General features: G+C 34.8%; 1 protein-coding gene across 2 annotated transcripts in view; it reads right to left on the bottom strand.

Annotated features, from left to right (window-relative positions):
- RBL1 (RB transcriptional corepressor like 1) overlaps positions 1-13928 on the bottom strand; it is a 30038-nt gene extending 16110 nt beyond the window's left edge. Inside the window, exons 1-12 of one of the 2 annotated variants that reach the window (XM_034414090.2) lie at positions 13648-13928; positions 10482-10615; positions 8709-8909; positions 8260-8324; positions 8041-8169; positions 7776-7936; positions 6434-6483; positions 5726-5903; positions 4888-5054; positions 4452-4564; positions 3035-3138; positions 233-370 (exon numbers count right to left, since the gene is read on the bottom strand). In XM_034414090.2, coding sequence (XP_034269981.1) covers positions 233-370; positions 3035-3138; positions 4452-4564; positions 4888-5054; positions 5726-5903; positions 6434-6483; positions 7776-7936; positions 8041-8169; positions 8260-8324; positions 8709-8909; positions 10482-10615; positions 13648-13797 — 1590 coding nt within the window. In that variant the 5' untranslated portion in view covers positions 13798-13928. The remainder of the gene's footprint in view (positions 1-232; positions 371-3034; positions 3139-4451; positions 4565-4887; positions 5055-5725; positions 5904-6433; positions 6484-7775; positions 7937-8040; positions 8170-8259; positions 8325-8708; positions 8910-10481; positions 10616-13647) is intronic. The other variant, XM_087889273.1, reaches the window with a different exon arrangement.
- Between the last annotated feature and the right edge of the window lie 431 nt (positions 13929-14359).

Genomic DNA, 14359 nt, shown 5'->3' on the forward strand with positions numbered 1-14359 from the left:
TGAGTGCAAAAAGTAATTTAGTCAAATACATATATAATACGAATACAAATTTTATCTACCCCAATGTAGGAGCACAAAATAATTCATGTGCATTTCATTTTACAAATTTAAACATTTCTGTGATTTTTCACTGCAAACAATTGTTTAAAATATTTACTTTCCTCAGAATAGTTTTTAAAATACCTTGAATAAAACCACTTTCTTGCATACCTTAAGCTTTTCCTGTGCTTACCTTGTAGAAATAGAATGGCTTGACATTAAGAGTATCAATGATCCAGGGAAAAGTTCTTGGTGAACGATATGCAAACAGCACTATTTCAAAGCAACATGCAAGCAAAGAGCAATGGAAAATATCTTGTTCTAAAATGGTCTAGAAAGAAGAAGAAAATATTTGAAACCTATAATCATACAAAAATTATAATAATAATAACCTTTATTGTCACTGCACAACATGTGTACAATGAGATTGGCAGAGCTCCCTCAGTGCACCCTCCCAACACAATACAACTCAGTGGAAACAGAAAATCCCTAACCCAATAAATCATATTAACAAACAGGTCCTATTGCACCAGTGTGAACATGTTACACATTGCGCCGGCCCTGCAAGTCCATTGTACTACGTAGTTATGTTATTTCGCATTCAGGAATCTGACAGCCCATGGATAAAATCTGTTCTTCAGCCTGTTTGTGCGGCTGGCTATGTTCTATATCTCCTTCCGGATGGTAGGAGGGTAAAGAAGTGCTGACCAGGGTGTGAGTGGTCCCTGAGAATTTTCCTTATTTCTTTTTAAATTCTTAAAAATTCTTGGGATACCAAATGGATTCTTTGGAATTATCTGAGGTTAGTTTTTTTTGGGAATCACTAACATCATACAGTAACCATGATACTCAAGTTTCTGAGCATGAGGAGGGCACAATAGGTGCCATTTACTCATTTGTTGAATAATGATTAATAGAATATCAAGACATCGATTTTTTAGAAACAGGATACAATATTGCTAATTTGAGAAATCGGGTTTGCTTTATTTTCTTCTGTTGCAAAACAACCAAATCATTCGTACAGAACATAATTCATCTTTTGCACCCATTAGTTCATTATCCTTGTATAAGAACACAGGTGGGTCACTGAATTAAAAAATCCCTTTAATATAGATATATTTTTAAACTCAGTGGTATGATAGTACTCAATTATTATGAACTTTGAATTGCACATTTCTTTGTGAAATTTCTTTGAGAAACCCATCCAAAAAGATTTGTTCAGGAATATTTGAGTTCAAGTAGCATCTGGAGAATCATAGCTTTGAAGAACATTTTTCACAATAAAATATAGTTTACAAAATAAGATAATTCACATGTGAATTGAATGAAGCAACAATAATAATCTGTGAAAAATACCAGAAGATGTGAGAAAAGTGCCAAAATGAGACTAAACATTTTTGATAGACCATGGAGCCTTCATATACAATGAGGTACAAGTAGTCCTCAACTTATGACAATTAAGCCCAAAATTTCCATTGTTAAATGAGTTGTGCCCCATTTTATGATCTTTTTTGCCATAGTTAAGTGAATCACTGGATTTGTTAAATAGATCATGCAGTTGTTGAGTGAATCTGGCTTCCCCCGTTGACTCTGCTTGCCAGTTACAAATTACAAATTTGTAATTTGGTTACAAATGGTGATCACATGACACATGGGCAGTGCAACTGTCATAAATATATGTCAAGTTATCAAACACTCGAATTTTGATCGCATGATATATGGCGATGCTGCAACAGTCGTGTGAAAAACGGTCAACAATATTTTTTTTCACTGCTGTAGTAACATCAAATGGTCACTAAATGAATGGTCATAAGCCAAGGACTATCTATATCATGCATTGTGGGCTTCTTGTACATATACAAAATGAAGCCTCCTTACTACAGATTAACTTTGTCCAGAGTACTTCCTTCCTAGAATTTTTTTAGAAGTGGAACCTATTTAAATTAATATTTCATCCTAAAACATACTATCATCCAAAGCAGGAGTCCCCAATCCCCCAGGCCACATCCCACTACCAGTCCCCAGCCTGTTCAAAACCATGTCGCACAAGTGATAGGGAAGCGTGCGTGCACGAAGCTCCACTTGTGTGAGTGGCAGGCAAGCATGCATGTGCAAAGCTCCATTTTGCACACAAGCACAAATGCCCTCCACTCTGTTTGCGTGAGTGGAGCTTGGCATGTGAGTGCACGTGCCCTCTGCTCATGCAAGTGAAGCTTTGTGCACAACGGAAGGACCCACCGCTTGTAAGCGAAACTCCAGTTGTAAAAGTAGAGGATCCATGCTCACCACTTGCAACAATGGAGCTGTGTGCATGTGCTCACCCACTCACAATAACTCCATCCCCCCCGTGCCGTGCCTACAAGCTGGAAAGATTGGGGACCGCTGATCTAAAGGGAAAAATTAACTGGAGGAAAAGTAATATAAACAAAGACTGATGTGCTCAAGCTAATTTATATTGATCTTTGGTTCAACTACAGAATTGTTGTGTCTCAAAAAATTGACAAGGTTAGCATTTTTTAAAAAAAAAATTGATTTATATGCCGCCCTTCTCCAGAGACTCAGGGCGGCTTACAATGCGTTAAGCAATAGCCTTCATACTTTTGTATATTTATACAAAGTCAGCTTATTGCCCCCACAAACTGGGTCCTCAATTTACCTACCTTAGAAAGGATGGAAGGCTGAGTCAACCTTGAGCCTGGTGAGATTCGAACTTACAGTAATTGCAGACAGCTGGTGTTAATCACAATGCTTTTAGTCTGCTGAGCCACCAGGCCCAGTTCTTTCCAGTTCTTCCAAAACCTTTTAACCAGAAATGCTAAAACTTATTTATGAGCTTTTCTCAATATGTGCTCCATCAAAGAATCATGTATAAATTTAAGCCAAATTCTGTTTTCAGAATGAGAAAACAATTACAGCAAATAACAAGTGAATTATGAAACCATTTTTTTTTAAAAAAAGTATTCTATTGTATTTTTCTTCATAGTTCTGAACTTACAGACATGTCTTTACCAGGCAGCCTTCGCTTTTCTTGTATCATTATAGTTTCCAAACTTTTATAATACAAAATTTCTGCCAATTTTAATCGGTGAAGTGCAAAATCTGAAAATTAAGTCAAATACTGATGTTTAATTATTAATAATAAATACATAAATAAATAAAAATGTTAATACTTAAAAGCTTGTCCAGTTTATCTGCAATTTTTCTATAAAACAGTATGTGACTATATTGATCAAGAAAGTATTAAAGGCGTCAGATCTTAAAGAGTAAATTGTATGCAGAATTATCAAACAACAAATTCCACTACTAATAGCATTTATATATGAGTAAATGAATATAGTCCTTTAAATGCAGAAGGTATTTAATAATAGTTAGGAAAACCCAGTATCAAAGTCATGGATAAATATATGCCAGATTTGTTATTACTTATTATGTAACTAATTTGTTATTACTTATATAATACTCATACATGCACATACATATACATATATACATATACATGATAGATAGATAGGCAGACAGACAGACACATATACATACAATATTAATCACAATCCATATTATATACATGGTGGAAAGGAGTCTTGAGAGTTAACAAGGTTGATACTATATGGTACAAAGCTATTACAGAATCTAATTGTTCTGCTTCAAAAACTGTGAAGCCTCCTACCAGAAGGTAACAAAGAAAACTGGTCATGGAGAATGTATGTAGCGTCCCTGACAATACTGCAGACCCTGATCAAGCATCACTTATATGTTATATCCTGGATAGATAGAAAGAAATGAACTTCCAATATTTTTTTCTGCCATCCTCACCACTCTGCATCACTTTCCTGTCCGAAATAGTAATACTTCCAAACCGCACAATACAATGCGACAGGATGCTTTCAATCATCATGACAGGATGCTTTAATATTAAATAATTAATGTTATTTATTAGATTTAGAGGTCACCAAATTCTAGAACTGCCTTTAATCCTGTTTGTATTCTAGAAAATTAATCATTATTTTGTAGTTTATTTCTATAAAATTAGCAAAAAGTAACAAATTTTCTAGATAAAATTCTAGACAAGGATTTCCATGAGAATAAGAAATTTTAGTGGAACCATTTCATTTCCAGACTCTTCAGAGAAATATAAAAGTTCTTGAGCAGAATGATTTAAGTCTTCTTTTGAAATACTTTATGCCTTCAAAGTTATCATATAGAGAACAATCAGAGTCATCTGTGAAATAAAGTTTATATTTTTATGGTAGTATGTGTTCCTTTCATCAAAAAAGGGACCAACAATACGTAATTTCTTACGTTCTATGTAGTTAATTATCTGTTAATTAACACAATGTGTATCTCTGAGACCAAAGAGAGAAATATTCTTTTAATAGATTTGGCTTTGCAATATATAATTTTTTTTGTATTACCTAAATGGCACACCAGTTGATCATTGACCGACAGAGTATAATTCTGACGGAAAATATCACCTATCCTTTTCACTCCTTTCAGGATATTCTCCATAGGATTCCGTATACATGATCTATAGGGGAATATAAAAATACATACTTTAAATGTGATTAGCAAATAGCATCTTGTTTAAAACAAAACATTAATATGTATTTCAAACTAATTACAGGTGACTTAATATTTTTTAAAATAATAAACTTTACAAACAAGTCTCCCATGATCATTTTAACAAGTAGATGCTTAATTTGCCCTGTAACATTTGAGGTTACAATTTAGGAAACATAGTATTGTTATTTGTTATCAAATAAAATATCAAATGTGCTAAGATATCATCAGAAAAATGAAAGACAGAAGTTAGAGATATAAGCAACATAAAGCAAATGCAATACAACTTACTCAAAAATAGCTACAAGCTGTTCACTTGGTGCATTTTTCAACCCTGCTACAATACTTTGTAACCGACTCACACTCTGTGTTGCAGAAGCAACTGGTGTAATTACTGATTCCTTCTCTTTCAAGTAACTCCTGCCAGTTAAAGGGGTTGATGGTGCAAAGGATCTTTTCTGAAAGTCAAATTAAATTGGTTTAAATTGTATTGGCCAGCTGGGTAGACCAACACCACTATATAAATTTCAACAATTACAAACAGAAATTCAGAAATAATTGATATTGTGCAGAGACACAATATTACAGCATTACAACAGATTCATTCTCAGACTTTCCCATGGCGGGTCTTTTGTGCCAAAAATTATTGACTTTCAGATATTCTGAAATGGGTAGAGAATAATATTGTGTTCCTCACACAACCTCTCCCATCTCCAAATCTCTAAATAATAGGCACAATGAATTACATATGACCTGTAAAATTATTAGTTTCAGCTAATATGGCAAGCCTCTATCCATCATGGTGGAAATAAACCTTAATCATTTTTAGTCTATATACCTCCTACATATCCTCTTCCAATACAATTCCTGACTTCTAAAAATCAGTTACATAATATTTTTGCAGTAAGTTCAACATACTTTCCACATATTTGGCAATATTCATTGCACTAAAAACAGATGAACCATTCCAGCGGTTGATCTGAGAGTACCACAGAAATAATTCCTTTTTTCAAAATTTTTATAACTGCTTAGATGTCAGAGTTGATTAATGACAAGGCTAAAAATATTCCATCTGGTTATTCTTTAATATTATAACAAATGCATTTGTTTAACACAAAACTTAAATTACCTCAAAATGTTGTTGAAGATGACATTCAACATGAGCTCTTATATTCCCGCATGGTGTAGCTGCACAACATTTTTGAGGTGTTCCAATTTCTTCTTCTGCATCTGCTCCCAAGAAAACCCTTTCATCAAAATCACCTTTTGTGAGAACATATTCTTCATACTCTTTATTCAGGGCTTTGCTGAAAACACAAGCAATATGAAAGTTGATTTATTATTCCTCATTAATATATACTCAATTATATTTTCCCTATCTTCCTGATTTAAAAAAAGAATACACTGATGTGATACCAGGGGAAATGAAGCACCCGCAATTGTATTATATAAAGACCTTTAAAATTCCAATCTTCTTTCATGATGCTGGAAATGCTCTGATTAAATGAGATCGTTTCAAAGTTTTTTATTTCTAGGAGTAGAAATTTAACATAAATAAATTCCCTAAATCCTATCCGAAGCCTGTTAGGGAAATTATGATTTCACCTAACATTCATAAATACTCCCCAACAGCAATTCACCATTTATCCCAGAGAGAACAGTAAAAACATTAGTTTTAAAAATCCAGTGAGCAATTATTCCAACAGCTACCATACTTGTCATTCAAAATCAATCTAATTTGCATGCTAAAATCACACAGAAAGCCACAGAAGTGGCTCTTCACTTTTATAATACTTTAATATATACTTTAAACAGTGTGATTAAACAAAACACTTACTTGTTATTTACAAAGTTGCTTGGATCCAAAAGACAATCTCCTTTTAAAATCTAAAATCATTAGAAAAGCAGAAACAGATAAAACAGATAAAAACAAGGTATCAGACTATTTTCTGATAGCCTAAGTAGTTTGTTTTAGTTTCGGTAATTTTAAAAAAGTTTAATAAAAGAAAGCAATATTCAATTCTAGTTTCCTAATTTCTTTATCCACTCATGCAAAGCTCATAAGCTTCTGGTTTATTATCTCGGAATTAATACTTTATTGTGAAGGTAAGTGTGCTCCTAGAGACCTGCTACTATTCAAAAACTGACTAAGATAGTAAAATAAAAAGAAGCCCACCTCTCTGGATGTCAGCGTTGGATTGCAATACAGGTAATCCTTGATTTATGACCATAATTGATCCTAAAATTTCTGTTGCTAAGCAAAGCATTTGTTAAGTGAGTTTACCCCATTTTATGACTTTTTCTTGCCATAGTTGTTAAGTGAATCACCACAGTTGTTAAGTTAGTAACATGGTTGTTAAGTGAATCTAGCTTCCCATTGACTTTGCTTGTCAGAAGCTTGCAAAAGTTGATCACATGACTCCAGGCCACTGCAACTGTCATAAATGTGAGTCAATTACCAACCATCTGAATTTTGATCATGTCACTATGGGGATGCTGCAATGGTCATAAGTGTGAAAAATGGTCATAAGTCACTTTTTTCAGTGCAGTTGCAACCTCACTAAATGAACTGTCGTATGTCAATGACTACCTGTACCTGTACTGTTACTAAACAGAACCACCACTGATAACTTTAGAAACAGATGCTTTCTTTGTAGATGCCTTCAATAGAGAAATCATAATCAACTACCAGAACTAACATTTCTTTAATTTTAACTATTTATATTGCAGGCTCCAACCTAAGCACTGTTCACCTTTATTGTCCTTGAACTCCCAGAATTCTCAACCACGGCAATGCTCATGGAGAATGCTGGGAGTTCCAGGAGTCCATACTTCTGGAACATATATTGGTGAAGATGCCATATTGTAATACACTTAAGATTGTGTAACAATGGTGGTAGAAAGGTTGTTTGTAAGAATTGAACTGCTTGACAGCACTAAGTACAATAGGCAGAGTGTTTCTAACTTCTGATCAAAGGCAGCAAAAAAAATTTGCGGGGGGGAGAAGGTAAATACAGTGCTAAAGCATACAAGAGTTAAAAGATTGTGGTTTCATAGCTAAATCTTTGACAGTACATTTCAAATATTCATTTAAAATGAACATTTCAGAAAAAAAATGTTTCTCCTAGCAATGAAAATTTTAAACACAATTACATGATTAATTATTTTTGATTGTATACCTTCCTATCATAGAGCTTTGAAATGTATGGCTTAAAATAATGTTCTTTTATGCCTTTGGCATCTACCAAAAGTCCATCATGTAATTCACACAGTGTAGAAATAATGCATGGTGGCCTTTCAGAAGTTCTGGAGTCAGTTGTATGAAAGTCTTCTGGCAAACCTTTAAAAAGTAGAAAAGAAAAGTTCCATAAATTTAGTATGTATTCATTTTTAAAAACAAATTAAAACTGCATTGCAGTTGGGAGAAGATAATAAGGAACGTACCTTTGAACGATGGATTTATTAAATCTTTTTTATATGGACACAAAAGTGCATTTGCAAAAATCATATCCAAGCAGCATAAAAGTAAATGATATGAGTTCACTAGATCATCTCCAATCATACTGAAATTACCTTTAAAACAGAATACATCAAGTCGTTTTAACAATATAGCTAAAATATTTAATAAAAAACAGGCAATAAAGTTAAGCCATTATAAATTACCCTTTGTGTAGACAAAAAGAGTCCAGCCGAAGTTGAATAGATCTTTAGCACTACAGGGTACCCGTCTATTGGAAGAGAAGTCTCATTTTAGTTCTAAATTATTACTTTAGAATTACTGAAAATCACACAGAAGACTTAGATTCTGTTAAATTTAAAAAGGGTCATAAATGATTATAGCAATTTAACACACCATTTCGGAATGTTCACACATCTGCTACCATACCAATCCTATTGTATCCATGTTTTTATATACACAATATTCCATTAAAAGGTTCACACTATATTACACAAGCCTTTTACTTTCTCAACTACATTATTGAGAAAAATGTGCCTGGAGTCTGCCAAGAAATATACCAAGGAATTTTATAATATTATATATTTCTATTGCTCACTTTACTTTTTTTAGCAACATGAAATCCAAAATACCACAAAACCTTTGAACATCTTACCTTTGTTTCCTGCTTCTTTGAAATTTGGGTTGTTCTTCATAAGGATTTTTAAATATATCTAAAAAGATTGGGGTATATTTTTTGAATATTACTGTGGACACTTCAAAATTTCTCTCCAATTTCTCTACTCTCTCTCGAAATTCTTGACACAGGTTTGACATGTCCATCCATTTTTTCATTTTACTAAAAAACTGAATTAAGCTTAAAAGAAAACAAAATCAAATTATACATTTAACTTCTGTAGACATTCTCAGTCTATTTTATAACAATTTCATTCAGAATTCATTAATACATGTGTATCACTTAATATGTTAAGGAACACAGCTGAAAATGCAAAGAGACTTCACTAAAACTGCTATGTGAAATAATATGAAGGCACTATATTAATATCATAGCCATTAGGTAAACATGACTGAAACAGCTAATTATAATCCTGTAAAATAGGCTAGTGTGAAAAATGGTGATTAGCATTACTCAGTATACTTGATTACACTGATTTGTTGAACAATGGTTTATTGAATACACTAACAATGGCTGGATTCAGACTATACACTAAATCAAACAAAAATCACATTATAGCTTAATATTTAATTACCTGACCAAACCATCTACTATCATAAAGTCTTGCTTCCAATATATTAATGTTATTCTTTCTTTGGAATGCTTAATAAAAAAAACAAGGTCAAGTCTCTGTGCTACTCTTAACGATGACCTTAAGTCATAATTTTATTTGCTTTTGGCTTAGTATATTGTATTAGCTTAATTATTGTGACTTATAAATTACCATAAAGACATTTTTCTGTAAAGACAGTCATTGTTCCTTATTCTTTAGAACACACCATGTCTTAGACCAGTGTTTCCCAAAGTGTGGTACGCGTACCCCCAGGGGTACGGGAAGAGTTTGGTGGGGGTACGCGTTGCACCGGAGTTTGGTGGGGATCACGTGGGAATATCCACTGCACCGTGCTTAGCTGCACCCACAGAACAAGGAAAGAAATAGGCGTGTATCGCAGTTTTTACACGGGAACTGGGGCCATCGTACATCGTATCACAACTCATTATGGCGGGAACTTCTGCGCATCCTTCGCGCAGCTCGGGTTCGGCCATTTTTAAACTGCGGGAACATTAACAGTTGACGTTGAGCCGCGGAGCTGTTTAAACGCTGGAGAATTGCAGTGTTATCTAACGGTTAGACAGTCTTGTGAGGCGTGACACGGCATGAATATACTGCACTTCGTTACAGAGACAACTTACTTCTTTAATAGTTAGTTCCGGGCGCCTGTTATCGTGCTTTAGTAAGTTCCACTGATTTTGATTATTTATTATAATTATTATTATTATTTTTATGAGGGGTACTCAGCGTTACGAAAATTATAGAAGGGGTACACATATGTCAAAAGTTTGGGAAACACTGTCTTAGACTGATCTGTTCAGTCAGTTAATATAATTACTATATTGCTGTCTATGATCCTTAAAAAGAAACAGTAAATACATTAACACTGTTTACATAACCATATTAATATCACAACAAAAATTGTGATAATAATGCTTGGTTTAGGTAATAATAGTAACATAATCATTGTTATGATAACATTAACCAAAGTGCAAATACCAAGTTCATTGCAATTCCCACATGGAATGTTAGTCATCTCAGCTGTATCAGTAGACAATAAAAGTAGGCATTCATTTAGGCAAGCTTTGAACTAAAATTAATATTTATATTGCAATTTTAAACCAGAATGGCACAGGGAATATTATTTAAAACAAAAATACCTTAACTTCGCTGAACGCAGAATTCTGGTCAATGAGACACAATTTCCTTTCATCAAACTACTTCCTACAGTAGGCACTACACTTCTACGGCACGCAACATACAGAGCACAAGCCAGCCAATGTATAATGTCTCCCTGCAAAAATAAATTTACAGTTTTTAGGATTAATAATGCTGATTATAGTGTAAATAAATACTCACTTTTATAAAGCAAGAAGCTTTATAAATTAATAAGAACAATTCTGATTTGGTAGATAAAAAGGAAAGTTTTATAATGTATTTAATTTACAACATTAAATATAAAGTTTAATAAATACTTCTTTAACCCAAGCTATTTCACTTTACTAGAATATTTTTATTGTTGAGATTTTAAATGACTCCTGACTGTTATAAGAGATTGTGGCTAAATATAATTTTATTTTCATTCATAGTTTTATGCTTTTTATGTTTATTCATTTTACTGTTTAAGCAGCTTTCTATTCTGATTATTAGATGAAATAAAGTAAATTTTAATTTAATTTTTTATCTTTAAACTCTCTTTGGACAAAACCACTAGGAGACGTGTTCTTTGAAAGGATTAAAATATACTAACTACATTCTGATACAAGATTGCTAGTTTACAAAGAATGGTATACAGCACTTCACACAAAAAAAACAATTATTTCATTTTTTTCCCAATTGAATTCTGAATGTGTCACAATTCTCTGCCTTGCATAGATATGACAGTCACATGAAAGAGTTCTTTTAAACCAAAGAATCTAATAATTACTAGTAGTCCTCAATTTACAACCATTTGTACAGCGGCCCTTCAAATTTATGATGGTGCTGGAAAAATGGACTTGCAATATGTACCTGAAGTTACAGCTGCTGCAACGCCCTCAGCTTCATATGATCAAAATTCAACCACATAGCAGCCTACATGCATTTATGACCTGCAGCTTTAGCTGGAAATGGGAGGAGGGAGGTTTCCAAAGACTTAATTTTAATAAAAAAAAAATCAATCATTCAATATTTAACCCTATCCTATTCCCAAAGGCCATTTATCCAGTTAAACAACTGAAATTCTGTCCAGAGGCCAACATTCCAGCAGCTCATGCTATCTATCTATTCTATTAGCGGACATTTGTCTTATACAGATAATCCTTGATTTATGACCATAGTTGTGCCCAAAATTTCTGTTGCTAAGTAAGCAACAGAACTTAACTTATTTGTTAAGTAGGTTTTGCCCCATTTTACAATCTTTCTTGCCATAGTTAAGTGAATCACTGCAGTGGTTAAATTAGTAACACAATTGTTAAGTGAATCTGGCTTCAACATTGATTTTGCTTGTCAAGTTGCAAAAGGTGGTCATGTGACCCCAAGACACTGCAACCATCATAAATATGAGTCAGTTAAGAAGAGCCATGGTGGCACAATGGTTAGAATGCAATATTGCAGTCTAATTCTGCCGACTGCCCCCTGTTCAATCCCGACTAACTCAAAGTTAACTCACCCTTCCATCCTTTCAAGGTTGGTAAAATGAGGACCCAGATTGTTGAGGGCAATATGCTGACTCTGCAGACCACTTAGAGGCCATAAAGCTCTATGAAAGGGTATAAAAGTCTAAGTGCGATTGATGTCTGAATTTTGATTATGTGACTATGGGAATGCTACAAGTCATAAGTATTAAAAACGGTAATTAGTTAGTTTTCAGTGCTATTGTAATTTTGAACAGTCACTAAATGAACTGCTGTAAATTGAGAACTACCTGTACTTGTTTTCATTTCTATGGTTATGAAGGCTTATCTATAATTCATTATACTGTATCTTAAATTATGCTCCCATTGAACACCAGTGATCTTTATATATCTTGACTATATTTTCTGTTTTGTCCCAAGGCTTCTCTGAAATCCTTTTGTGGATTTTGAATTCATTTATTTCACCAGCTAGCCAACTATCATGTATGTGAATAGAAATTTAGCAGGTATTTTAAGATAGCTCACTGAAACAGTAGGAAAATAAAAATATTAAAAGACTGCAGAATGAAAGCTCAGAGGATCATATTGAAGATTACAGTATCTTTTATTCCAATAAACTTTATTAAAGTGTATTTTCAGTATTTAATGCAAACCCCCAAAATACCAAAACAAACTAAAAGTTATGCCAGCTTTTTAACATCTCACATGATATGTAAAAGAAATGTTTTATACTCTGCCAGCTCATACATCTCATTAAAACATAATATGAAATAAAACTGGAGAAAATGAAATATGTATAATATGTATGGAAATAATATGCATTTGCTTTGTTGTGGAAATACCTTGTTTGGAATGCCATAATCTAGAATAGTGTAAATATTATTTTTGCTCAATAACTTAGTTTTCTAGGTTCATACAATACTGAATCATAAACCTTACAGTTTGAGGGTCACATAACGTATTAGCCTAAGTTATAATTCACTATTTTTATGCTTGATTATATCAAGGGATAATCGTTCTATTTCTGGACAGTAATTATTATTATTTAAGAATAACTTTTTTTCAATGTGGTTAGTATTCAGTATTTGTACGTTAAGACTTCTAAAACTGTAGCACAGAAAAAGCAAGGCTATTTCCACCTCCCGAGGCAATATTTTAATAACATCTTCAAGGAACTGTTCAAATAAACAAGTTAAAATAACACAGTACAAGAAGTTCAGGCCATCTGCATGTCTTTTTTTTCTTGGTATTCCGCTTTCTATCAAAATCCTTTCCGGGCTTATTATCTGTGACTTATTGCAATGAGTTAAATGGTTCTTCTATGGATCTCAGAAGATTTAAGACTCGTCAATGATCGTTCTTAGTTCGAGGGACCTTTGGGCGAGCATTCATCTTTTCCGACGTCCACCCATAAGAAGGTCCTTGGGTCAGTGCTTAAAAAGGCAGCAATAAAAGCCTCCTAGGGAACGGGCCACTTGGGAGCCCCGTTCGGGACATGCCCTAGTCGAGTATTGCCGAGGCCCAGGATTCCCCAATCTAGGATTGTGTGTACACACACACACACACACACACACACACACACACACACACCAAGAACAAGGAAGCCCCCCCCCCGGGCTCTGCATTGCCACTTGAGCATTTAACCAGCTGCAGGGATTCAGTCAGCCAGCCAGCCACCCATCCCTTCCTTGACAGACAAGCCGCCTCCCACCTCAAGGCTGTAGGTGCCCCTCAAGGCTGTGAAATCCCGAAGGGCTTCCGAAGCGCTGTCAACGTCCAGATTGAGTTCCTGACACAAATGGTCGAGGGCGGCCCGGACAGGGCACTGCACAGCGGCAGCCTCCTCTCCTTCCTGCGACATGAGAGCAACCGTCCTCGCAGCCACCGGCGCTGCCCTACCCACAATGCTTTCCGCCGAGCGCGCCAAAACCCCTCAACCTGTAATGGCCAAGGAGACGCCCCTTCCGCCCCGCCCCCTTCCTCGGCTACGCCAGGCCGGCGGCTGGCTCGGTCGGAGTCTTCAGCCGGCGTCCCGCCTGTACGCGCTGACGTCACTGTGTTTTGCATATCCTCAAGCGTCGTCGTGAACTGCGAGGGAGGTTCGCGCAATATGCTTTTGTTAGTTTGTGTAGCTCCTGTATGGTGCCAACTACACAAGGTTTGTCATTCCTCTTCTTGAGCACAGTTAGCGAGGAACAACGCCGAGAGAGGCGGATTCTTGGTTTTAAACGCCTGGCTTAGAGAATGCTTGAAAGCCGCTTTTTTCACAATTTGCGGGGAAGAGCCCTTCCTTTTGAAATGAAGTGCTATGTGATCAGGTGCAGACAGAGGCTTAGGAACAACTATTGCGTCTAAGTAACGCAGCTACTTCCTAATTTTTTGGAGATGCTATGTTTTTTTTATAGAGGAAAAATACTATATAT

The sequence above is a fragment of the Pantherophis guttatus genome, chromosome 3 (genome assembly GCF_059756535.1).
Source record: "Pantherophis guttatus breed Tessera chromosome 3, ASM5975653v1, whole genome shotgun sequence".
Classification (NCBI taxonomy): domain Eukaryota; kingdom Metazoa; phylum Chordata; class Lepidosauria; order Squamata; family Colubridae; genus Pantherophis; species Pantherophis guttatus.